At 40.5% G+C, this 27,601-nt stretch overlaps 1 protein-coding gene and 1 non-coding gene across 3 annotated transcripts in view; both read right to left on the bottom strand.

Moving 5' to 3' along the window:
* ITPR2 (inositol 1,4,5-trisphosphate receptor type 2) overlaps positions 1 to 27,601 on the bottom strand; it is a 537,798-nt gene that overhangs the window by 472,292 nt on the left and 37,905 nt on the right. For both annotated transcript variants that reach the window (XM_053554147.1, XM_053554146.1), the window contains exon 2: positions 21,102 to 21,172. Coding sequence is in view for 1 of the 2 variants with exons in the window: in XM_053554146.1 (XP_053410121.1) it covers positions 21,102 to 21,172 (71 nt within the window). In the remaining variant the exon portion in view is untranslated. The remainder of the gene's footprint in view (positions 1 to 21,101; positions 21,173 to 27,601) is intronic.
* LOC128562832 (U6 spliceosomal RNA) lies at positions 15,779 to 15,885 on the bottom strand. The gene has a single exon (XR_008373532.1). It is a non-coding gene; the product is annotated as a U6 spliceosomal RNA (small nuclear RNA).

Below are 27,601 nucleotides of genomic sequence, written 5' to 3'. Positions count from 1 at the left end.
GCGGTAAGTAGCTGGATTCATCTCTTGGTTCTCTATTCTGTTCCAGATATCTACTTCTCTGTTTTTGTGCCAATACCATGCTGTTTTGATCACTATCGATTTGTAGTAAAGTCTGAGGTCTGGTAGTGTGATTCCTCCTGTTTTGTTTTTATTTCTGAGTAATGTCTTGGCTATTCGAGGTTTTTTCTGATTCCATATAAAATGAAGTATTGTTTCTTCAAGATCTTTAAAATATGACAGTGGAACTTTAATAGGGAGTGCGTTGAAATTATATATTGCTTTGGGTAGTATGGACATTTTGACAATGTTGATTCTTCCCAGCCATGAGCATGGTATGTTTTTCCATTTGTTAACATTTTCAGCTATTTCTTTTCTTAGAGTTTCATAGTTCTCTTTATAGAGATCTTTCATGTCTTTAGTTAGGTAAATTCCCAAATATTTCATCTTCTTTGGCACTACTGTGAATGGGATAGAGTCCTTAACTGCTTTTTCAACTTGACTGTTGTTGGTGTATATAAAGGCTACCGATTTATGGATGTTGATTTTGTAACCTGAGACGCTACTGTATTCCTTGATCACTTCTAGGAGTTTTGTAGTAGAGTCCCTAGTGTTTTCCAGACACACAATCATATCATCTGCGAAGAGCGAAAGTTTGATCTCTTCTGACCCTATATGGATACCCTTGGTCGCCTTTTCTTCCCTAATTGCAGTGGCTAAAACTTCCATTACAATGTTGAAAAGCAATGGAGACAATGGGCAGCCTTGTCTGGTTCCTGATCTGAGTGGAAATGATTCCAATTTAACTCCATTCAATATGATATTGGCTGTGGGTTTGCTGTAGATGGCCTCTATCAGTTTAAGAAAAGTCCCTTCTAGACCAATTTTCTTGAGTGTTCTGATCATGAAGGGATGCTGGATATTATCAAAAGCTTTTTCTGCATCAATTGAGAGAATCATATGGTCTTTGTTTTTTAATTTGTTTATGTGCTGAATTACATTTATAGATTTACATATATTGAACCAGACTTGACACCCTGGGATAAAACCAACTTGGTCATGATGTATAATTTGTTTGATGTGTTGCTGGATTCTGTTTGTTAGGATCTTGTTGAATATTTTTGCATCTATATTCATTAGTGATATTGGTCTATAATTTTCTTTTCTTGTTGGGTCTTTTCCTGGTTTGAGGATCAGGGTGATGTTTGCTTCATAGAACGTGTTGGGTAGTCTTCCTTCTTTTTCTACATTTTGGAACAGGTTGAGTAATATAGGTACTAATTCCTCTTTAAAGGTTTGGTAGAATTCTGACGTGAAACCATCTGGTCCCGGGCTTTTCTTTTTAGGGAGGTTTTGTATGGTTGATGCTATTTCTGAACTTGATATGGGTCTGTTCAACATTTCCATTTGATTCTGGTTAAGTCTTGGAAGGTGGCGTGCTTCCAAGTATCAGTCAATTTCCTTCAGATTTTCATATTTCTGAGAATAAAGTTTCTGTAATATTCATTAAGGATTTTTTGGATTTCTGATGAGTCTGTTGTTATTTCATCTTTGTTGTTTCTGATTGATGATATTAGAGATTTTACTCTTTTTTTCCTGATTAGGTTGGCCAGAGGTTTATCTATTTTATTGACCTTTTCAAAAAACCAGCTTTTTGATTTATTGATCTGTTGTATTATTCTTTTGTTTTCAATTTCATTTAATTCTGCTCTAATTTTGGTTATTTCTTTTCTTCTACTGGGTTTGGGGTTGGAATGTTCTTCCTTTTCCAGTTGCTTGAGATGTCCCATTAAGTTCTTAACTTCCTCTCTTTCCGTTCTCTTGAGGAAGGTTTGCAGTGCTATAAATTTCCCTCTTAGAACTGCCTTAGCGGTGTCCCAGAGGTTCTGATAGTTTGTGTCTTCATTGTCGTTTTGTTCCAAAAAATTGGCGATTTCTTTCTTAATCTCATCTCTGACCCAGCTATCATTCAGCATAAGGTTATTTAACTTCCATGTTTTTGTATGAGTATGCAGATTCCTGTTGTTACTCAATTCAAGTTTTATTCCATGACGGTCCGAGAAGATGCATGGAATAATTTCTATTCCTTTAAATTTACTGAGGTTAGACTTGTGACCTAAAATTTTGGAGTAAGTTCCGTGGGCTGATGAGAAGTATGTGTATTCAGTTTTGTTGGGATGAAATGTTCTGTAGATGTCTGCTAAATCTAAATATTGGATGGTTAGGTTTAAATCTAAGATTTCTTTGCTCAGCTTCTTGCTGGAGGATCGATCCAACACTGCCAAAGGAATGTTGAAATCTCCGACGATTATGGAGCTGGAGGAAATCAAGTTACTCGTGTCTGTTAGAGTTTCTCTTATAAATTGAGGTGCATTCTGGTTGGGTGCATAGATATTAATAATTGAGATCTCATCATGTTGAGTATTACCCTTAACAAATATGAAGTGACCATTCTTGTCCTTCCTTACTTTGATGGTTTAAAGCCTACTGTATCTGCAAATAAAATTGCAACACCTGCTTTTTTCTGATTACCATTTGCCTGAAATATGGATGACCATCCTTTCACCCTGAGTCTGTATTTGTCTTTTAAGTTAAGATGTGACTCTTGTATGCAACAAATATCTGGCTTGAGTTTTTGTATCCAGTCAGCTAACCTATGCCTCTTTAGAGGACAGTTTAAGCCATTCACATTGATGGAGAGTATTGATAAGTCTGGTGGAATTTTGGGTATCGAGTTTTTCAAAGGTCCAGTGGACATTTTTAATCCTTTCGCCAGTGTGGAAGTTGGAGTTTGATCCGAAGTTTCTGAGTGATTTTACTTTTGTGGTATAGGATTGGGTTGGTCATTGTGGAGGATAGGTCTGAGAATATCCTGAAGAGCTGGTTTACTTATGGCAAATTTTTTCAACATATGAATGTCATTGAAGTATTTAATTTCTCCATCATAGATGAAACTCAGTTTAGCTGGATACAAGATCCTGGGTTGAAAGTTATTTTGCTTTAGGAGATTAAAAGTTGATGACCACTCTCTTCTGGCTTGAAAAGTTTCAGCAGAGAGATCTGCAGTTATTCTAATATTCTTACCTGTGTACGTAATAGTTTTCTTTTGCCGGGCTGCTTTGAGAATCTTCTCTTTCATGTTAACTTTAGTGAAGCTAATTATGATATGTCTGGGGGATGACTTATTGGGGTTGAATCGTGCTGGGGTTCTGAAGCTGTCTGCTATCTGAATTTCAGATTCTCTAAGCATGTCTGGAAAATTTTCTTTCATAATTTCATGCAGAAGGGCCTCTGTGCCCTTCGAGGCCACTTCGTCATTCTCAGAAATCCCAATAATTCATAAATTGCTTTTGTTCAAATTATCTGAGAGCTCTCTGAGTGAGTGATCCGTTTTTGCTCTCCATTTCTCTTCCTCTTTGAGAGATTGGGAGCGTTCGAAGACTTTATCTTCAATGTCAGAAATCCTTTCTTCTGCTTGCTCCATTCTGTTGCTGAGGGATTCTACTGTATTTTTCATATCTTTGAGGGCTGTAAATTCTTGCTTCAGTGTGTCTAAGTCTTTGGTGGTTTTGTCTTTAAATTCGTTAAATTCTTGAGACAACTTTTGAATTTCTCCTCGAATTCCTAATTCCATTTTATTAATCTTGTCTGCAATCCAAATTCTGAATTCGATTTCTGACATCTCAGCCAGTTGTTTATGAATGGGATCTTCAATCACATCTGCCGTATCTTTTCTTGGGGGGGTTGATCTATTCTGGTTATTCATGTTACCAGAGTTTTTCCGCTGATTCCGCCCCATGGTTATTTTACTCCCTTTGATTTTTCCCCTGGGGTTTTATCAAGGGCCCGTACAGTGTTGTGGCCTGAGAAACTGGGGCCCTGTCTTGTGTGGTGGAGTTAAGTGGTTCTGTCTTGTTTTCAGCTGGTTTCTGTTCGATCCTATTGCAACTTCTACTCTGGTTTGAAGTCTCAGCTGTGTGGAAAATCAGCAATTAAGTCACCCCGCCTGCCCCCCTCTGGCCCCAGTTGGAAAAGGAGAATCAAACCTTCCTACAACCGCACACCCAGGGCACCGCCTGAAAAGTCCTCAGTCTATTAGCCCAGTTCAAAAGGTCCAAATCAACTGTCTCAATCGGCACCTGTCTCGGGTGGGAGAGTTCAAGAGGTCTCTGGGAACTGGATCACAGGGGCCTGGTGACTCCTCTGACACGGCTCATCCCAGTGCAGCGTGGAGTCAGGAGGAGCCACCCAGCAAACAGAGCAGTCTGGGAAGGTTGACATCTCCTTCCCCACTTTGCCCCTCCGTCGGACCCAGTCACTGGTATCTCTGCAGATGGCTAACCCAGTTGCCTGCAGTGAACAGACACTCCAGGGGTTTGCACCTGCCTGAATCGCAAGGAAGTCTGCCAGGCCCCCGCAGACTGCCGCTATTTAGCAGGAGGAGATGGGGTCTGACATCTTTGAGTGCTTGATGCAGGTGATGGGAAGGAGGTGTTCACTCAGGCTTAGCCCCGTCCCTGATGGTTGCTGTTAACAGAACAGAACAGACAACTTTGCGGGGTTCTGTCTCTGTTCCTGCCGAAATCGCCTACAGAAGATGGGCTGTTCTGAGTTCAAACGTCTTTGCTGCTGGAGGTTTGTGTCCTCTTTGCTGCTGAAGGCTTGCGTCCGATCGCCTCTCTGGGTCGGCCCCGCCCTGGAAGCTTCCCGGGTTTGTGAGCAGTGTCAGGAAATCCCCCACTCACCGGTGGCCTCCTCTGGTTGCCCAGGGAGACAGGGGGTGTGGCCTCGGAATATCCAGAAGTGAGCCATCTGCTGTTAAAGAAAAAACGGCTGTTGCTCTGCCTCCAGGGAACTGCCGCTCTGGTGTGGGCACTCAGCCGACCCTTTTCTCCTCTGTCTCGCGCCCCAGAGTCAGCACTGAGCAGCCGCAGTTTATGTTGGGTCCACACCCCTCGAGAGATCCCCCAAGAATCCGAACTCTTGGGGGACAGGCCCCCAGACCCCGAGTGGGAGTGGGGGGGAAGCTAGAGTTTCATTCAGTTTTATGCCTGGCCGTACTGTTGCCCGCCCGGGGAGGGCTGCTGCACCGCACCGCAGGGAAGTGCCACCAAGGCTTGATTTCACCTCAGCAGAGTGCCCTCTCCTCGCTCACATGTCTCATAGTCAGCGCTGACCTGACGTAGCTCAGGCACTGTGCACTCCCCTCGAGAAATCACCCAAGGATCCGAACTCCTGGGGGATAGGCCTCCAGACCCCGAGTGAGAGTAGGGGTGCTCAGCGGGGAAGCTAGAGTTTTATTCAGTTTTGTGTAGTAATGTTGCCCGGGGGGAGGGCTGCTGCACCGCACCGCAGGGAAGTGCCGCCGAGGCGTGACTCCCCCTCAGCCCGGTGCCCTCTCCTCGCTCGCATGTCTCAGAGTCTGCGCTGACCAGTCGCGACTCGGGCACTGTGCGCTCCCCTCGAGAAATCACCCAAGGATCCGAACTCCTGGGAGACAGGCCCCCAGACCCCGAGTGAGAGTGGGGGGGAAGCTAGAGTTTCATTCAGTTTTATGCCTGGCCGTATTGATGCACCGCACCACAGGCGTGACTCCCCCTCAGCCCGGTGCCCTCTCCTCACTCACGTGCCTCAGAGTCAATGCTGACCAGTCGCAACTCGGGGACTGTCCACTCCCCTTGAGAAATCACTCAAGAATCCAAACTCCTGGGGGACAGGCCTCCAGACCTCAGTGGGCGGGAGGGGAGTGTTGGGGATTCAGGGTTGCCGGCAAAGGATTTTTAAAGTTTTATTCAGTTTTATGCCCAGCAGGAGAACGCCACGGCACCCCAGTAGGGGAGGTAGGTCCAGTTTTTAGAAGGTCTCTCCCGTGGAGTGTAGTGGGAGGGCCTTTAATTTCTGCCCGTTTGTTTGTTTAATTGTGGGGCTCTTGAGCCGGTCTCATGGGGGAGGGGGACTTCCGTCCGCTTGGTGGTGGATTTTGTACCTTTTGTTTGCGTCCTTGTGATCATAGCTTGCCTCAGCGGTGTTGATGTGCGTTCTTCAACCTTCTCTCTTGGTGTGGCTCAAGTCCACCAGGATACTTACTAAATTCCTGTCCCTTAACTCTCCTTCTGGACGGGAGCCTCTGTTGAAAGCTGGCTTCAGTCCGCCATCTTGTCTCCCTCCCCAATTGCTTTTTGCTTTGTGTTTATATTTTACATCTGCCCACTGACATGACATTTTGGGTAATGGATTTTTTTTTCTTTTATATGACCACATTATAGAACTTAATTCCCAACCTAACCACACAATTAACTTTATTTAACTCTTTTCTTTTCAATATTTACCCGTATCCAGGTATTTAATTACGCAGATACTATCAGAGTGTAAGTTGTATAACTATGAGGATGTCAACAACAGTTATAGCTGTGCTTGTGTTTCATGCAGTATATCTAAACAGAACCCAGGACAAATGTCCACAGCCCTATTACCAAACAGAGCTGAAGCTTCCCCTTTAAAAATGCTAGTAGAGACTCAGTGTCCGTGGCTCAGTGGTTAGGGCGTCAGCCACATACACCGGGGCTAGCAGGTTTGAACCCAGCCCGGGCCTGCTGAACAACGATGACAACTACAACCAAAAAACAGCTGGGCACTGTGGTGGGCACTTGTAGTCCCAGCTACTTGAGAGGCTGACGCAAGAGAATCTCTTAAGCCTAAGAGTTTGAGGTTGCTGTGAGCTGTGATGCCACAGCACTCTATGGAGGGTGCCATAGTGAAACTCTGTCTCAAAAAAAAAAATGCTAGTAGAAACCATGTTTTAGCCTATCTACTTCCAAGACAGAGCACTCTCCTGATAAGCTTATTATCTTCCAGGTCTTCACAGCCCTTGAAAGCCTCAGCAAGTCTGACACCTCCCAGTCATCCAGTGGGAGATTCACACACACAAAACAACCACCAAGACACAGTGAGTTCCAGGGAACCCATCACTTTCATTTTCAGGCTTTAAATCTCTTGCAGGGGTTCAAGAACTAAAAAAAAAAAGGGCAAGAAATGCTCCCAGAACACCAGGGTGAGTCAGCAGACCAATCGAGGCTGGATCTCCATGTGTGAGGCTTACTCTATTAAGTTATTACCTATCTTATTCTTTAAAAGACAAAGCTTCTCAACTATGCCCAAGCATTCATAAAACAAACATTGCCACCTGCCAGCAATGTTTGTTTTATTCGGGAATGACTGTATTTACCTTAAAAACCACAAACTGTAAACAAGGGCACCTGATCACAGAAGATCTTTAAACTTGCTCACTCACTAAATCAACACCTGGGAAGGCAAGGCCATTGCCTTGGACTTGAATACACAGTATGCAATTGATCTTTTATCTAAAACTCCTCATGGTAGCTTGAATAAGTTAATGATTATTAAGTTTTGTGGAGATACACAGACACTTTCATAAATAAAATATAGCTTTTGCTAAGCTGTTTAATACTCAAAGGAGGGAAAAACAAGGCCTACCTACTACCATAAATCATAGAAGCACAATCTCAATTCACAAAGATTTCCACTTAAAGTAATAAATATGTATATGATACTCTCCTTCCTCACTGGGGATACTTTATTTTTGCTATAGACTATGTAAAAACTAAACTGATTTGACATCTTAATAGGCCAAATACATGACAAGGTAAAAGGAGATAGGGGAATGTTTTACTTAAAAACAGCTCCTATTGGGCGGCGCCTGTGGCTCAGTGAGTAGGGTGCCAGCCCCATATGCCGAGGGTGGCGGGTTCAAACCCAGCCCCGGCCAAACTGCAACAAAAAATAGCCAGGCGGTATGGCGGGCGCCTGTAGTCCCAGCTTGGGAGGCTGAGGGAAGAGAATCGCGTAAGCTCAAGAGTTAGAGGTTGCTGTGAGCCGTGTGACGCCACGGCACTCTACCCGAGGGCGGTACAGTGAGATTCTGTCTCTACAAAAAAAAAAAAAAAAAAAAAAACAGCTCCTATTTAACCCACTGAAGAGTCTTCTAAGTGAGCCCAAGTTTTAGCTCCACACACAGTCTGTGCTTCTCACCTCAATGTGTCCTAGAAACCATATTATAAAAAGAATGCATTTTCCAAAGGAAGTTCTACTGGAATAAAATAATTGGGATTAGTTTCCTAAAGAATATAAAGTTCATAATGAATATAGGGTAGAAAGAAATACTCTGACCCTCCGTATCATTTAGAAGAGTAAACATCCTATAAAAATGATTAAAATGTACTTTTTTGTAATATCATTAGGATCATTCCTGTTGTCAAAAGTAGAACTATATTGGATCCGAAGATGTCACCTTCCTACAAGGGATGGGAGAGACTAAGACTTGAATGAATATGGTTCTCCATCTCCCCACACAGCCAACTTCAGAGGTGAAAAAAATCACAGAAATGTAGACTGGGGAGACTTAATTTTTTTCAGTGAAGTCAAGTGAGTATTTCTGAGTCAACTGAACCTCTAAGCACCTCCACAACTGGTCACTGCTTCGTACCTCTGTGCTTAAGCCTAAGATGCCTCTTCCTCCTTAACCTTCTCTTCTCCACCTGGACAACTAACCATTCTTCCTCTGAATTCCAAAGCCAATTACAGTCTGTGCTTCTATAGCCCCTTGGATTTAAGGGCCGTGTAGCTAGTGGTTGAGGGTCTGGATTTCAACTTCTAGATGCATCACCTTGGGCAAAAAGCAACAGAAATTTATTCCCTCACAGTTCCGGAGGCCAGAAGTCCAAAGTCAATGTGTAGGGAGGGCCATGTTCCCTGAAGGCTCTAGGAGAGAATCTTCTCTCGCTCCTTCCAGCTTGTGGTCATTCTGTGTGTTCCTTGTCTTGTGGCAACAAATATTCCACACTCTGTCTCGGTCTTTACGTGTCCATAAGTATCTTCCCTCTCTGCTCACGTCTCCTATAAAGGAGACTTTTAGGATTTAGGGCCCACCTGGATAATCCAAGGTGATCTCATCTCACGGTTCTTAATTTAACTACATTTACATACAACCTTTTTCCAAATAAGGCCACACTGTGAGTGTGATATCAGCACATGGACATGTCTTTTTTGGGGCCACCATTCAATCCAACACACTATGCCCATGATCATGAGATCTGACTGGGAGTGACTTATGAAATCCCAAGTCTCCTCCTGAAAAAAGAATCTTGCCCTGAATTCTTCTTACCCCATTTCTGCCAACTGGGAAATAGTGACAACTGGAACAACCTTGGAAGCCAGGTGTTAAGAATGACAGAGTTGCCAAGTGGGTCCTGGATTACCCAACCTAGAGACTAGTAAATGAAAGAAAATTAAATGTCTGATGTATAGGAGCTATTGTAGTATTTGAGGAGTTTTTATTTGGGGCTATTTGGAGGAGAACCATTTCTGCTACAACATTTCATCTAATACATGGATATAATAATAATATTTTAATAACATATACATAATAGTGTTAGGACTAAATGAAATATAAAGCAGTTAAAACATTACCTGACATAAAGACTAAAATAAATATGAATTATTAGTAGCAGTGGTCACAGAGTGCCTCTTGTCAGATTCAGTTATCACTGATTTACTTACAGAAAATGTGGGAGGAATGGCTTGGTGCTTTCATTTCAGCATTATACTTGAAAGAATACCAAATATCTCATTGCTGTTTAAAGAAAAGATGCCACTGAGCTTTACACGCCAATTATTACCCCAGAAATTACTTTCATAAAAAGATGCATATTAGGCCTGAGAAGCCTATTTTTTCTAATTTAATTTTTAGAGACAACCACAGCCTCAAATTCCTGGGCTCAATCGATCGTCCTGCTTCAACCTGCTGAGTAGCTAGGCCTACAAGTGTGCACCACCACAACCAGCTAATTTTTTTTTTTTTTTGCAAAGATAGAGTCTTACTATGCCCAGGCTGGTCTTGAACTCCTGGCCTCAAGTGATCCTCCCACCTGAGCCACCCAAGTAGCTGGGATTAGAGGCATGAGCCACCACAGCTATTTAGACCTAATGTCCCTTACCCATAGGCAAAAACCTCTCAGGTCAAATGCTATCTCAATTAAGGGGCATTCCTCATCACTTAAACCAGGAAACTAAAATCTGCATCCTCTCACAATGCCTTCACTATCTTTTTATTTAGCCTTTATCTATTGCTTTCTAGGTTGTGTTATCTCCCTCATTAGACTATAAATTCCTTGAGAGCAGCATTCACTTCTGACTCATCCAAACTGTAAGGACTAGTTCACATAGTGCAGATTCAATAAATCTCTGATAAATGTATTCAAGATCTTATGGTGCTGAAAACAATAGCTTAGAACAAGCCTACCTTCCTACCTACTTGAGCACGTTACTTGACTTCTCTGAAGTACGGTCTCTACATTTATAAAATGAGGCTATTATGAATTAAATAAGGTAACAGGGAGAAGTGCTCAAAGTTAAGAATTTGAATATTTAGAACTTTCTGTTCTTGAAAAGAGTAATCTTGGCTGTTAAAATGTTTACAAAGGATATTTATTCAGCACTTATTAGAAATCTGGATACTCAACTAACTTCATATACAACACAGGAAGGGAGATTTTGACACATGATTCTGCAACTCATGAAAACTGGCCCACAGACACATGATTGGTAAGTGAGATCATTGGAGAGTTGTTCTTACTACACTAAACCACACGCACCACAACCATTAATTTTCTGCTCATCATTTTTTACTTGTAAGAGAGAATTAAACCTTACAATTAAAGCCACATATCAAATGAACTTCAAAATCATTTATATTTTAGACACACAATCATGTGAGTTGTGCCTTAAACAGCAATTCAGGAGACTTACAAAGTAGTCCCATTTTATCACTCTATCTCCTCTGATAGAGACTAACACATTTTAAAGTACAAGCACTTTTACAATCCTCACTGGCTCCAACAAAAGCAAAGGGGCAATGCAATCTGTTTTCATTTCATCCTTTGGCCCTTCTCTTAAACTTCACTAAGACACATCAAAACTTATTATCCGATCTCCACAGCCACTCGAGAGTTGAGTAACAGAGGATTAGCAAAAGGCATTATTAAGCAGATGACTTACACGATCAACACAGCAATAACATCCAACCAGAGAATCTTTTTTTTTAGACAGAGCCTCAAGCTGTCACCCTGGGTAGAGTGCCGTAGCATCACAGCTCATAGCAACCTCCAGCTCTTGGGCTTAGGCGATTCTCTTGCCTCAGCTCCCGAGTAGCTGGACTTCAGGCACCCGCCACAACACCCAGCTATTTTTTTGTTGCAGTTTGGCCGGGGTTCAATCCGCCATCCTCAGTATATGGGGCCGGCACCCTACTCACTGGGCCACAGGCACCACCCCCAACCAGAGAATCTTAATGACTTTTTAGTAAAAATTATGTAACCCCTAGCTTAGAAATCAATGGCAATTTTCTGAACTTCTTTGAGGAGCAACAAACTACTGAATAGTACAAACTACTAAAAAATCTTCATACATGCAGAAGTTTTTGTCTTGTTATTCACACTATAGAATGTAAGCTTGACACTTGTGAACTGAAATTCAGAATGTGAAAGCTGCTTTATCATAAAACAGCTAATCAAACAACCTTATTACATACTGGACATCACTCAGATACCCAAAAAAGCACCTGGGGACAGACCTGAGATTATACTGCCTTTAAGAATTAATTCTTAACAAACATTTGAAAAAATGTTCATCATCCCTGATGGTCAGAGAAATGTATATCAAAACCACCCTAAGATATAACTTAACCCCAGTGAGAATGGCCCACTTCACAAAGTCCCAAAATGCCAGATGCTGGCGTGAATGTGGAAACAAGGGAACACTTTTACACTGCTGGTGGGACTGCAAACTAATACAACCTTTTTGGAAGGAAGTATGGAGAAACCTCAAAGAACTCAAATTAGACCTCCCATTTGATCCTGCAATCCCACTAGTAGGCATCAGCTCAGAAGAAAAAATATCATTTTATCATAAGGACATTTGCACTAGACTGTGTATTGCAGCTAAATTTACAATCACCAAAATGTGGAAACAGCCTAAATGCCCACCAACCCAGGAATGGATTAACAAGATGTGGTATATGTACACCATGGAATACTATTCACAGACATAAAAGATGGAGACTTTATATCTTTTGTATTAACCTGGATTGAGGTGGAACACATTCTTTCTAGTAAAGCATCACAAGTATGGAGAAAAAGAATCCAATGTACTCAATTCCACTATGAAAGCAGTAGATGAGCTTTCATAGTGGGGGGAAGAGGGATATGGGAATGAGGGAGCGAGGAGAGGGGAGGAGGGAGGGAGATGGCGGGTCACAGTCTATGACACCTCTTGGGGATGGGGCACAATTATAAGAAGGACTTTACCTAACAAATGCAATCAGTGTAAACTAATTCTTTGTACCCTCAATAAATCCCAAACAATCAAAATAAAATAAAATTTAAAAGAATTCTAATTCTTTTCTAGAGCTTTATTCATTAATTCAACAAAAATTAAGTCAGCACTGACAATGTGCAAAACACCATGCGTGGTCTTGTAATACAGCCGAGCGCAAGGCTGGCACAGTCCTTATCCTCATACAGTTTACAGTTTCACCACAGGTCTTGCAATTAAAGAAGCAGATACAAATTCTGAGCGTGCACAAGAATGTGAACGTGTGTCCTCAGGCCCAGTTTCACTGACCAATGCACTGCACAGTCTCCAACATGCTGGCAGTCTCCCCTTGGGTCCTGGATCTCCATTCCTCTGCACGTAGGCTTTCTCCCTGACGAGTGGAGAACCTGCTTAGCGGCACACAGGGACAACCCAGAAGTGTGCTGTGGAATGGAGGCAAACCAAAACCCCGGAGGATGGAAGTTGGCCCCAGCTTTTCTACCCTTGGGTGGGAGACTCTGAGGCACATTCTGCAGGCACGTGGCTCATGCCTGTAATCCCAGGACTCTGGGAAGCTGAGGCAGGTGGATTGCCTGAGCTCACAGGTTCAAGACCAGCCTGAGCAACCTTGTCTCTAACTAGCCAGGTGTTGTGGCGGGCACCTGTAGTCTTGAGGGTGGCAAAGTGAGATTCTATCTCAAAAAAAAAGCATACTAACACCAAACCTGAAGAAATTCAATATAGTAATTGTTAGGTAATGGAGCACACATTTGTAATTGCTCAATCAATGTGATAGACAAGACTGATATACGTATGTGTATACTGTGTAAAATGTCAAAGTGTGGCTGGGTACAGAGGCTCACACCTGTAATCCCAGCACTTTAGAAGGCCAAGACAGGAGGATTGCTTGAGGCCAGAAATTTTGAGATCAGCCTAGGGAACACAGGAAAACCTCATCTCTCACAAAAAAAAAAAAATTTAAAGGTCAAAGCAACTACCTAGCAAGAACACTTTTTTGTTCATGCATGAGTGTGTAACTTCCATGAGTACACACAAAAGGTGAGGCACAGCCTTCCGAATAACTTCCCTGAATTACCTGAAGACAAGGAACTGAGTTAAATGATTTTGTCAATCTTTCCCCAAGTCACTGATTTTCACTACCGGTTTTAATGTTGGATTGCACATTAAGGAAATTCTCTATTTTAGTTCCCATTCCTGAAGCATTCTGACTTATTACTTCAGAATGACTGTTGCTTGCCAGAAGTGACCCCTTGGTAGGCTTGGAGGATTATGAAATACTCAAGTGACAAATGATCACAGAATCTCAGAACTGGAACTTTCAAGACTCGATTACTAAAAAAAAAAAAAGAGAGAGAAAGAAAGGGAAAAAAATGCCTGGTGCGGGGTCTCCCACCTATAATCCTTGCACTTTGGGAGGTCAAGGCAGGAGCACCGCTTGAGACCAGGAGTTTGAGACCAGCCTGTGCAAAAGCAAGACCCTGTTTCTACAAAAGAAGACAAGAAGAAAAAGATGGATGGGAGGAAGGAAGCAGGGAGGGTGGGAGGAAGGAAAGAGGGAGGGAGGAGAGGAGGGAGGAAAAAAGAGAGAAGGATTAAATGGCCCAATCCTGGGAAATAGCTACTTAATCAAGAAAAGGAACTATTATATCTTCTCATCCCTCAGCCTGGGGGGTGGTCCCTAGGTTCTCCATTACTTCTGTGTTTTATCAGCCTGATGGTAAGAGAAGGACATGAACCTCTCTTCCTTTGATTTAAGTCAACTTCTCCTCCTAATAGAAAAAGCATATGGTCTCAATATGCAGACTTTTGTAGTGGGTTTTGGGTTTTTTGGTTTTGGGGTTTTTTTCTAATTGTTGTTGAGACAGAGTCTCACTCTGTCACCTTGGGTAGTTACTGTGAGGCTCAAGTGATCCTCTTGCCTCAGCCTCCTGAGTAACTGGGACTACAGGCACCTGCCACAACAGCCAGCTCGTTTGAGTAGAGATGGGGCTCACTCTTGCTCAGTCTGTTCTTAAACTCCTGAGCTCAAGTGATCCACCCGCCTTGGCTTCCCAGAGTGCTAGGACTATAAGCGTGAGCCACCAAGCCTGGCAATATGCAGACGTCTATAAAAATAATATTAGAGAAAAGATTTCAAGGAAAAGAGAAAGAATTATGAAAAGAAAAGCCAAAAAAAAAAAAAAAAACCAAACCCAACTAAAATAACTGCCACAATTTAATATAAAGGAGGAAGGTTAAATTGTATATCAGAAACTAAAACCAGTGATAACCCTGGTGATTGATATTCTGTACTCCTGATATGACACAAAGAGAAGGGCACTTACCCTCTGTGGTATCCTTCCCAGAGCCTTAACACCACTCTAACCGTACCAAAAACATCCGACAGACACAATCGCAAGACATTCTATAAAATGCCTTCAAAAGTATCAAAGTCATGAAAACCTAGAAAAGACTGAAGTATCCCAGACTGGAGAAGACTAAGGAGACATGACTAAATGCAACATGGGATCCCGGGTGAGGTCAGGAACAGGAAAAGGTCGTTATGGGAAAAGTCGGTGAAATCCAAATGAAGGCTGGGACTTAGTCAATAATGGCATAGAAATGGTAACTTCTTAGTTTAGGCAAATATTCCATGGTTAGGTGAGATGAAATTAACAGGGGGCACAGGGTGGAGGGAACTCTCTGTATTGCCTTTACAACTCTTATTACAATACAAAGCTTATTCCAATGTTTAAAAAGTTTATCTTTTAAATACAGAGAATATTTGATCATTTAAGGAATTTTACTCACTTAAGATAAAGCCACTGTTCTTCTATTAATAGGAATCTGACTGCATAGTTTCTATTGAAAAAAACGCTGTCCATCAAGTTTTAAATAACCCTCTGAAATTGTTTGTGTGCTGGCTTGGCACCTACAGTTCAAGCAGCTAGGACAGCCACATACACCAGACCTGGCAGGTTCAAATCCAGCCCAGGCCCACCAAACAACAATGATAACAACAACCAAAAAATAGCCAGGCATTGTGGAGGGTACCTGTAGTTCCAGCTACTTGGGAGACAGAGGCAAGAGAATTGCTTAAGCCCAGGAGTTGAAGGTTTCTGTGAACTGTGACACCACAGCACTCTACCCAGGGCAATAGCCTGAGACTCTGCCTCAAAAAAAAAAAAAAAAGAAAAAAGAAAACAAAACAGAAATTGGTTATGTGCTAAAACTTAATTTCAACTGTTCATAAGAGAGGCAATGTGACACAGTTTAAAGAGTATTTCCCTGTATAATTGTGTATATTTGGGAGAACTGTGTTAATCTTTTTTGGAACATCGGTGTTTCATTCAAAAAACCAGAGTTGTACTACTTTTTTTTTTTTTTTTTTTTTTTAAATATGGAACGCTTCACGAATTTGCGTGTCATCCTTGCGCAGGGGCCATGCTAATCTTCTCTGTATCGTTCCAATTTTAGTATATGTGCTGCCGAAGCGAGCACTAGACTTACTTTTAATTACCTACCAGCTCTAGAATGTTTTGATTCCACTAGGCATGGTGGTCACATCTATAAATCCTAGCACTCTGAGAGGCATAAGTGGGTAGACTGCTTGAGCTCAGGAGTTCAAGACCAGCCTGAGCAAGAGCGAGACCCCATATCTACTAAAAATAGAAAAATTAGCCTGGCATCATGGTGGACACCTATAGTTCCAGCTATTCAGGAAGCTGAGGCAGGAGGATCTCTTGAGCCCAAGAGTTTCTGGTTGCTGTTGAGCTAAGCTGGTACCACAGCATTCTAGGCTAGGCAACAGGGTGAGACTCCAATCTCAAAAAAAAAAAATTATGATTCACTTGGACAAATATTAGTATGACTATGAAAACTGTTAACTCTTTTTTATTTTATTTTTTAAAACTTTTACTATAAAGACACTTGTACTAGACTGTTTATCACAGCTCAATTTACAATCACTAAAATGTGGAAACAGCCTAAATGCCCCTCAACCCAGGAATGGATTGGCAAGCTGTGGTATATGTACACCATGGAATACTATTCAGCCATTTTAAAAAATGGAGATTTTGCAGCATTTGTATTAACCTGGATAGAGGTGGATCACATTATCCTTAGTGAAGCATCACAGGAACAGACAAATATGAATCCTATGTATTCAACTTTGATATGAGGACAATTAATGACAATTAATGACATGGTGGGGCACGGGAGAAGGGGAGAGCAGACAGAGAGAGAAGGAGGGAGGGGTGAAGGAAAGGAAAAGAAAAAAAAAGAAAAGAAAATGGTGATGAATTCTCACATAAATTGGATTTAATTTTGACCAAAGTACATTACTTGAACATTAATTTTTAACTCAACTTGTTAATATGTTGTTTAGAATATTTCATACTCATTTATAAGTGAAATATGTTTGTAATTTCCCTTTATAATAATATGTTTTTTTCCAATTTTAATATCAGGTATATCCAGATGAAGTAGAATGATTTTGAAGTATTTCTTCTTTTTCTATTGTCTATAAGATTTGGCATGATCTGTTTTTTGAAATTATCTTTTATTTTTATTTATAAATATTAGTTGTCTATTTTTTGAGACTTTGGAAAAAATAATAAGAAGTTAACTGATGACTCCATACTGTACCTTAGATAAAGCATTCTATGTTCAACATACTCTTATCTGACAATGTGAATGTTACTTTTTTGGCATTATTATTATTATTATTGCATAACTCTTTTTTAAATACCTGGAGAATATCATTGGTCTGGGTGAGTCTAGAGGAACTGAGATGCAGTGGACTTGTTGACATGCTATCCTCTCTTCACATTATCTAAAAAGTAACAATAAGGGAGGGTGCCCTGGAAACTTGGCAGAGGAATCTGGGGGAGGTGATTCTGGGAGGCAAATCTATGAAACAGCAAAAAACTTAAAGAGATCAGGGGAAATACATTCAGGCAGAGAATGGTCTAAAACAAGAGTGGTGACAGCAAGCTATATGGAAGGATGAGGCATTTAGGACAGCTCTGCCTGCTCCAGGCTGTTGGCAACGTGAAGACAGCAGCAGAGAAAGCGCAACTCAGGGGATTCCTCTCTGGGGCTCTGGTGGGAGCTCAGCGCATCATGGGAGAAAAGTTAGGGCTTTAAGATTAAAGGGAAGCTCGAATCCACAAGAGGAAAGGACCCTCCTTTTCCAATGATGGGTGTAGTAAAATAAATGCTTTTGTCTTCAACTGGAGGTAGAAAATGAGAGAAAACTAGCAAGGATAATCACCTAAAGTACTGGATTACAGGAAAGCTAGCCTTCCACCAGAGGGATAGACTGCCTGCAAGAATGATTCATACTTTGAACCAGCGCCCAGTCAATAACATGAGACCAGGTACCTGTATATAATTACCTAGTAGTTTCAGAGCTGTTACCCCAGGTTCCCTCAGATAAGCTAAAATACTCTTTGTGCTTTAAAACAACTCATTTCACTAGGAAGGAGGAAAAGAGGAAAGGCACCCACAAACGCTAAATGTTTATCTTTGCAAGATTAATTCTTCCTGATCAGCAGAAGAATAAGGCTGCCCACACTCGGGGGCAGGAAAAGGCAACCAAATTTGATTACATGATCTAAGTGAAGGTTTGGGTGGTCTTTTCCAAAAGCATCTAATGGCTATTTTTGGAAGGATGTATATTAAAGGCAAAGCACTATGTCTGGGAAACACACACACAAAAAAAAGAATAAATAAAATCCTGCCCTTATGCTATAACATAAGGGTAGAGTCAAATACGTTTAATGGAAACACATTATGCCTAATAGATAAAGTTAACTATCATTTGTGTTAATATAATGACATGAAACACATTTATATTTATTCTCTGGAGAGATCCGAAAGCTTATAAAACCTCATGAAGTAGTTACTGTTCTTGTTATTATACTCCCACTGTTACTATGCACCCCTGGTCGCACCAACCAATGACAGATGTCCTTGGAGGCTCAAAGCACTTAGGTGACCTACTTAAGATGACACGGCCAGCGAGCAGCACAGTCAGAACCTGAACCTCATGTTTTTTCCTGTTACAAACAGATTTGTTGTCCCACTTTGCTTTAGAACTTTTCTCTTTGTCTTTAATGTCCTTCGGTTCACAAAGGTGTACACAGCTGTGGATTTGGTTTTATTTACCATCCTGGACTATGCCTCTTCCACCTAGGGAACAGTGTTTTCCTTCAATTGATCAAATTCCTCACCTAAATCCCTTCACATGTTGCCTCTCGTCCCTTCTTTCTAGGCCTATGTTTTATAACCTTTTGTATTTCACAGCCCACTTGAACCTATAAACTTCTGCGGCACACTTAAATTATGTTGATCAAAAAAAATTTTTTTAAAAAGAGTATACTTACTGTTCTTCGAACTTCTTTCAAAAATAATTCATGATCCTTAAAAATGTTCATGGCACACCTAAGATCCTCTCACGGCACACTGGTTAAAAAATCACAGCTCTAGTCTCTCCTTCCAGAATTCACTTAGATACTGTGGGACCTTTCAGTCTATCCTCCCAGCTTTGCATCGCTCATCCCTATTTTCTTTCTTTGTTACCCTCTATGCTACATTCCTGGTGATTTCTTCAGATCTCTTCTCCAAAACACCAATTCTCTCACCTTTATAGATTTGTGCTAGTTCATGCTTTTCAAAATCTAACTGACCTTTATTCATTAATATTATCTGTTCTTCCTCAGGAGTTCTCTACCCTCTTTTAACTTTTACACACATTTTTTTTTTATTTTTTTATTTTTTGTAGAGACAGAGTCTCACTTTACCGCCCTTGGTAGAGTGCCATGATGTCACAGGACTCACAGCAACCTCTAACTCTTGGGCTTTCACGATTCTCCTGCCTCAGCCTCCCGAGCAGCTGTGACTACAGGCGCCTGCCACAACGCCCAGCTCTTTTTTGGTTGCAGTTCAGCCAGGGCTGGGTTTGAACCCGCCACCCTCGGTATATGGGGCCAGCGCCCTGCTCACTGAGCCACAGGTGCTGGCAGGATGTTCCTTCATGCTAGTAGCCTACGACTCACAACTGCTGGGTCTTCCAGTGGTAGTTTTACTCTAAGTCCATCCTCCATAGACAGAGTGTTTATTTCAAGAAATCTCCGAGGGCAGCGCCTGTGGTTCAGTGAGTAGGCCGCCAGTCCCATATACCAAGGGTGGCGGGTTCAAACACGTCCCCAGCCAAACTGCAACAACAAAAGAAATAGCCGGGCATTGCAGCAGGCACCTGTGGTCCCAGCTACTCGGGAGGCTGAGGCAAGAGAATCACCTAAGCCCAAGAGCTGGAGGTTGCTGTGAGCTGTGACGCCATGGCACTCTACCAAGGGCAACAAAGTGAGACTCTGTCTCAAAAAAAAAAAAAAATCAAGAAATCTCCCAAGAAATAAAAGAAAGAAAAAGAAATCCCCTTGCCCAAAGTTAGGGGAGTGTCCCTACTCAGTAATTTTATGAGTGTTTCCATGGGCAATTTATCTTCCATATCATATTTTATACCAATTTATCCACTCGGGGAGAAATATGGATCTTTTATCCAAAGGGATCTATTTAACTCAAAGGACATTTAATTGAGCATATTAATTTCTCTTCAAGGTTCAGAGTTTAGGAAAAATGAAATAAACAAAATATTCTAATAATGAAATATTATATATAAAGTGCCTATCACAGATAGTAAAACATGGTACATGTTTGCCAAATGATAAATATCTCCCCTTTTTCAGTATGGTAATCAGCACATCCTGACTTCAGCATGGGACTGTGAAGAATCCCTTCAACTCTCTATAGTTCTGTATACTTTATTAAAGCTGTTTTCACTCCGTCACCCTGGGTAGAGTGCCGTGGCATCAAGTTCACAGCAACCTTGGGCTCAAGCAATCCTTCTGCCTCCGCCTCCCGAGTAGCCCAACGCACCACCCAGCTAATTTTTGTATTTTTAGTGGAGACGGGGTCTCACTCTTGCTCTTTCTTTCACTCAGACTAGTCTCAAACTGAGCTCAAGTAATCTGCCTGTTTCAGTCTCCCAGAATGCTAGGATTACAGATGTAAGCCACCAAGCCTGGCATAAAATAAATGTTTTTAATTTATGTTTATTATTGTAATGTACACACAAATTATGACATTGATTTACACAAGCTTTTAATTCCTGGTTTTAACCTTCCTTGATTCTCTACAGATTCCATTAATTCTTCTTTTGTAATAGTTGAGCTATAATCAATCTCCTCCTAAGACCAGTTTCTAAATTGCGAAGATTATCAAACTCCCTCTAAAATTACTCTTGAAAGGAGTTCTAAGATAACTGCTAGTTATTACACACCACTCAAAGGTAAGCTAACCTAACACATCACTATCACTCTCCTAGAGATTTTACAAAGATAAAGAATTGACAGAAATATATAAATATTATTTGCCTGCACTTACTGGCTGGAAAAGTAGCCCCTCATAGTTAATCACAAGATTTCCCTTCAATAGACCACTACACAGCAAAACAAAAATTGAAACTATTCTTCCATTATTAATCCATCGGTGTGTAAAAGAAAAACAGCAGGGAAATTTTTGAAAGCATTTTCAGTGAATATATTTATATTTTAAAGTTTTGCAATGAATAAAGTTTTAGCATAACTTATTCGGAGGTGCAAAAATAATCCTCCCTCTTAGCTCACATAAGAAAAAGGAAGTTTGTTTCTTACCTCTGAACTTCTTGGGTGGGTTGGCAAGGTCCCCAGCCTCTGGGTGTACCACACATCTGTCATCCACTAACCTAGAAGGAAAAGCATATTTACATTGTTGACTTTATCATATTCATAAAGCATACACTGCACATGGATATCATATAAACATTTGCTGAGAGTTTTAATACACTAAGAAACTTCTTAATAATCATGGATTTGTGAAATGGTCTGGTTGTAGAGATATTAATTAAAGCAAGGTTCATAACATTAAAAAATAGGAAGCATTATTAAGTGGTAGGAAATTAGATAAATCACGACAGGGACAAACGATGGAACACTATAGAGCTATTTAAAACTCTAATAAATGAAAGACACGGGCCTGAAAAATGTTCACAATATGCTGTGAACATAAATGGTAACCAATCAATAAGGTATCATATATATTTAAAGATACACACACACACACCCCTATATGGATGTACGCTAGGAACGGAACACAGATAGTAAAATAGTACAAGTGGTCAGATTACCCATCATTTTTATTTTCGCTTTTTTTCCCTGTGTGTATGTATGTTTTACCTGAAATGTGTAAGCTTATAAGAGCAGGCTTATGGAGTGACCAGGGTGGATGATTACGACTACTCAGCCTGCATTCAAATTCCGGCTCAGTCATTTTCTACTTAGGTGATTTTCGACTTCCTTCTTTATACTTCAAAAATAAGCATAAGAGTACCTACCTCATAGCATAATTAAGATTAAATAACTTGATGTTTTTAAGTACCCAGAACAGTTTCTGGAAGTTTTTGCTTAATTCATCAATAAAATCAAGAACCTTGTCTGTTCCATTCTTCATCACACACTCTGCTTGTAAAAGAGTGGCTAACACATGGCAAGGGCTCAACAAATATTAGTCAAATGACTAAACTGCCTTTATAGTTAAAAACATGCTAAACTCTATTAAAATATTTATAAAAAGGCAATTTGTAGGATGATTCCAAGTCAGAGTCGCTGATCTCTGAATTGAGATCCAGGAAACATGAATCTCCTGTTTGAAGAGAAAGACTCACTAATGTTCATTTCTCCATTAACTAAGTAGTAGGAATAACAAAGTTCCTTCCCAGGATATGTACTGCGAAAATACTTGTGAATTAATTACATGTACTTGAATTCATTTAAAGGAAGATTCCCAAGTGATGACTTTCTGGTTTGATCTTTTTTTTGTAAGTATCACGCAGACTTACAAGCATGCATCAACTCCAGGGCGGGATAAACCCTTTGAACTAGGATGATCGACCAAACCAAAATGAAACTTTTGGTTCCTAGTTTATCTAGTTAACAGAAGCAGATACTTCCTAATCACCAGATTTCTCTAGGAGATCCAAGTTCCACAAAACAAAATGCTCATTTGGTCAAGCAATATAGTTCTTACTTTGGTTTTTTTATATATATACTTTATTTGTACTGGTTTACTAAAATGTGGTTTTACAAGAGCTGCCAGGCATGCAAGAAATTCTTTTCAAGAGTCTTTAGAAATTGTTTTCTTAGAAACAGGAAGTCACGTTGGATCAAGAGAAAGCAAACTCAAACTTTCACAATGTGCAACTTCAGTCTGTAACAGTGAATCCAAAAGGCTCAATGGTACTGAGACTATCACAACGTAATATTTAAATAAAAACGGTATGAGAGAAGATCAGCTTTTCTAATTGGCCGAGACATGTTAAGGATTCAAAATACAACGATCAGCCTGGTGTGTGGCTTATGCCTGTAATCCCAGCCCTCTGGGAAGCCGAGGTGGGTAGATCACTTGAGCTTACGAGTTCCAGACCAGCCCAAGGAAGAGTAAGACCTCGTCTCTGAAAATAGCCAGGCGTTGTGGTGGGCACCACAGTCCTAGCTACTTAGGAGGCTGAGGCAAGAAAATCGCATCAGTCCAAGAGTTCGAGGTTACTATGAGCTATGACAGCACTCTACGTAGGGTAACTAAAGGAGACTATCTCCAAAAAAAAAAACACAACAAGAAATCATGGTCTTATTTACAGCACACAAAAATTATATAAGAAGTGACATTGATATTATTCTAATTTTTGGTGCCTGCCCATTCCCACAAAAATACAAACTCCCACAAATGCCACTAAGTCCCCATCTGCCGGGGGACAGGAACGAAAGCTATAAATCAGATCACAGCATATTTTTTTAGACACAGTCTCATTCTGTTGACCCAGCAAGAGTGTAGCTGAGTCATCACAGCTCACCGCAAACTCAAACTTCTGGGCTTAAGCGATCCTCCTGCCTCAGCCTCCTGAGTAGCTGGGATAACTAGCATATGCCATAATTGCCGGCTAATTTTTGTATTTTTAGTAGAGATGGGGTCTCACTCTTTCTCAGGCAGGTCTCAAACTCCTGAGCTCAAGGGGTCTTCCCACCTCGGCCTCTCAGAGTGTTAGAATTACAGGTGTGAGCCACCACACCCAGCCACGGTGCTTTTATGTAGATACTATGTCTATCCTCATTTACCTGATAGCCCGGATAAAAACAATAATTAGGAGTAACTTCAGTTCTAAAAATTTGTCCTATTCTTTATACACAAGCTTCTGTGAAAACCACAAAGGTGAAAATTTCATTTTGCAGGCATAAAGTACTGGAGTTGCATTTGGCAAAAATGGAAGGAAGGGAAGAAATGAGTGTGAATTTGGTATATGACATGTATGATCCTTGACATTAAAAGTCAAACAAGATTTTAATGGTAGTGGCTGGAACGACTTCTACTTATCCCCACCGACCTCTTTCTGAATACCTGCAGGGCCATTTAGCACCTTTCTGACAGTACTAATCTTGGAAATGTGTTTTATTCGGAAGTGACATAGTACCCAGTGTTTCCCATCACAGGACTTATCATATTCTCTTATATCTATCTGCATCTTCTAATAATTTACTTTTTGAGACAGATTCTCACTCTGTCACCCTGGGTAGAGTGCCATGGTGTCACATTTCACAGCAACCTCAAACTCGTGGGCTCAAGCAATCTTCTTGCCTCAGCCTCCCAAGGAGCTGGGACCACAGGCACCCACCAACAAGCCCAGCTAGTTTTTCTTTTTTTTTTTTTTTTTTAAGTAGAGATGTGGTCTCGCTCTTGCTCAGGCTGGTCTCAAACTCCTAAGCTCACGCAAACTACCCACCTCAGCTCCCTCAGAGGGATAGCTATGATTGCACCCCTCCACCACAGCCTGGGTGAGAGAAAAAGACCCTATCTCAAAAAAAGAAAAAAAACTCAAAAAGATAAAAAATGTACCAAAATTCATCCTTTGAACACACCTTCAAGTTTTATGTCTTCATTGAAGCCATTTTCCCCCTAAGATGAGGGATTCTTCTCTGAATTCCTATAGCAATTTTCAAGATGGGCTATAAATATATCAGCCTATGTCATACATTATTAGTCTTACCTTCTTAATCAAATATTACTATTATAATCTATCAATAACTGATTATATGCCAAGTATGACTCTATATGTTTATATACATTATCACTAATTTCCAAAGAATTTTGCAAAACATCTTTTTCCTCCAGATTAAGGAGTTCAAATGATATGGTCACAAAGACAGCTTATGAGCCAGGCCAAGACTTGGCTTCCTCTTTTTATTCCACAAGGCTGAACTTGTTATTCTCTTATATACTCTACATGTATAACAGAATAGTGACTATGTGGGAGATACTTCTGGATTTTTTTACTGAAATGCTAATTGACTTTCATTGATATCTATTCCAGCTTTAAAAATCCCACAATTCTATAATTCCATTTTTTACAGTATCTATACTTGGGAAGCAGTACTGTATACTGAAATCTTCCCTAAAAATCATTAATTTATACAATGCCTTCCCAATTTTTGCCCTATCTAGAAACCTAACATCAAAACACATTAAGGCAGGGGGAAAAAATGGACTGTTAAATGATGTTAGTACAATTAATTGTCCATATGGGGAAAAATATCTAATTCCTTTCTCACACTATACATAAATAGTCAATACCAAGTGGATTATAGTCTTAATTATAATAGGTAAAACTATAAAGCTTTTAGGGACAGATTCAATGCTCATGACTGTAATCTTGGTACTTTTTGAGGCTGAGGTGGAGCACGTGAGCCCGGAAGTTCAAGGCCAGCCTGAGCAAGGGCAAACCCCCACCTTTACAAAAAACAGAAAAATTATCTGGGTGTAGGGGCACACATCTGTAGTCTCAGCCACTTGGGAGGCTAAGGCAGGAGGATCATTGGAGTCCAGGGAGTTTGAGGCTGCCATACTATTGCACTCTAGCCTGGCAACAGAACAAGACTCTGTCTCAAAAAAAAAAAAAAAAACCTATAAAGCTTTTAGAAGACAACATGGGTGATGATTTTCATGAGCAGAAGGATAGGGAAAAATTATTTAAGCCAGACTGGAAAAAATGCTTCAAAGACTGATTAAATTTGTATACTAAAATTAAGAACTTCCATCCCCTCAAAGAGATGAAACAGCCACAAATATTTGTAAAACTGAACATTATAAAATGGTGGCAGCACACAAAATACCTTGCAGACATAAAGTATGTTCTAGTGTTAAAGCCGTATACAGCGGCACAGGCTGCATTTGTCCAGAGGTAGTGGTAATTTGCACAAGGGAACAGTCTGTGCAGCCAGTAGAAGAATGTTCTCATTCAAACACCGAAGCCATAATACCAGCAACATCTCTGACCACACAAGCTACAAACTAGAAGATATTTGCTACAAAGGCTTAATATCAGAAATGTTTGAAGAATGTCTAAGAATCAGTAAGAAAAAGACAACCAAATAAACAAATGCAAAACAGTCCTGAAAAAGCCCAAGGAAATTAATAGCTTATAAACATCTGATAACATGCACAACTTCATTCGTAATCAGAAAAAAAAACAAATCAAATTAAGATCCCATTACATATCCAATAAGTTAACAAAAAATAAGGTAGAAAAATAATCCAATATTAACAAAGTTTTGAATCAATGCAAATTTTCATTCACTCTCAAAGGGAATAAAAACTAGAACAAACACTTTGGGAAGAATATGGCACTTAAAGTTGAACAGGTGTATATACAAATGTGCCCTACAAAAATCTCATAAACTTGCACCTGGAGACAGGTACAAGAGAATTTAAGGCAACACTGAAAAAATAACATATGCCCATCAAGAGCAGGATATATAAATTATGGCTAAATGAATAATTTTCATACAGTAGATAATCACCAAAAAACAATTAAATTGCAGCTCCATGCAACAACACTCAAAATCTCAAAAACATAAAGTTGAGCTTAAAAACAAGCAAGTACAAAAATAACAAATTATATAGTCCCATTTACATAGATGGCATAAATAGGCAAAACTAAACAACACATATTTTAGAAGTACACATGGGGTAGAGAAAAATTACTGTAGAAAAATACATGGCCATCAGCCTTTTAAGTACTGTATATTTCCTAAAGAAAGCAAACTACTCCAGTCCCTTTTTATTTCAACAACTACAAAGAAAATGCCACATAATAAAGCGTTAGTCTTATCTTTTTCCCTATAAATGGTATTTCTACCTTGAATATAAAATATCATGGTGTAAAATAAGTGTTTTCCTGATGTTTGTTTAACACATAGACCTGATCTATTTACCATTAAGTGATATAGTTCACTTCTTTTTTTTTTTTTTTTTTTTGTAGAGACAGAGTCTCACTCTATGGCCCTCGGTAGAGTGCCGTTGCCTCACACAGCTCACAGCAACCTCCAACTCCTGGGCTTAAGTGATTCCGTTGCCTCAGCCTCCCAAGTAGCTGGGACTACAGGCGCCCGTCACAACGCCCGGCTATTTTTTGGTTGCAGTTTGGCACCCGCCACCCTCAGCATATGGGGCTGGCGCCTTACCGACTGAGCCACAGGCACCGCCCGATATAGTTCACTTCTAATAAAATGGCCCCAAAGCACATCTAAATAAAATCATTTTGAGGAGTGATTCATGCCTGTAATCCTAGCACTCTGGGAGGCCAAGGCGGGCGGATCCCTTGTGCTCAGGAGTTTGAGACCAGCCTAAGTAAGAGTGAGACCCTGTCTCTACTACGAACAGAAAAATTAGCTGGGTGTTGTGGTGTGGACCTGTAGTCCTAGCTACTTGGGAGGCTGAGGAAGGATGATTACTTGAGCCCAGAAGTTTGAGGGCTCTGTGAGCTATAAAAATTGTAAATTCACCTACTACCACTCTCTTCTTCCAAGTACAGATACCTGCCCTGCCCCAGGTTTTTGCCTACTTTGGTCACATTCCAGCATCTGCAAATAGTTGTTTTTTATAATTTGCTTGGAATTTATAGTTATATACTGCAGATTAAATTCAGGAAATATGAGCTCAAATATTTTAACAATCACCAACATGAGAAGGAACAAGCTACAATGCTTTAAGTCAGCAGAAACAACAGATACTCCACTTATCAACTAACAAATATGAAATAACTATTATGAAATGTTTTTAAAAATGA

This window comes from Nycticebus coucang, chromosome 12, assembly GCF_027406575.1.
Source record: "Nycticebus coucang isolate mNycCou1 chromosome 12, mNycCou1.pri, whole genome shotgun sequence".
In the NCBI taxonomy this organism is placed as follows: Eukaryota; Metazoa; Chordata; class Mammalia; order Primates; family Lorisidae; genus Nycticebus; species Nycticebus coucang.
Note: the sequence above shows the minus strand (reverse complement) of the source record. Positions and strands in the feature narration are given on the sequence as shown.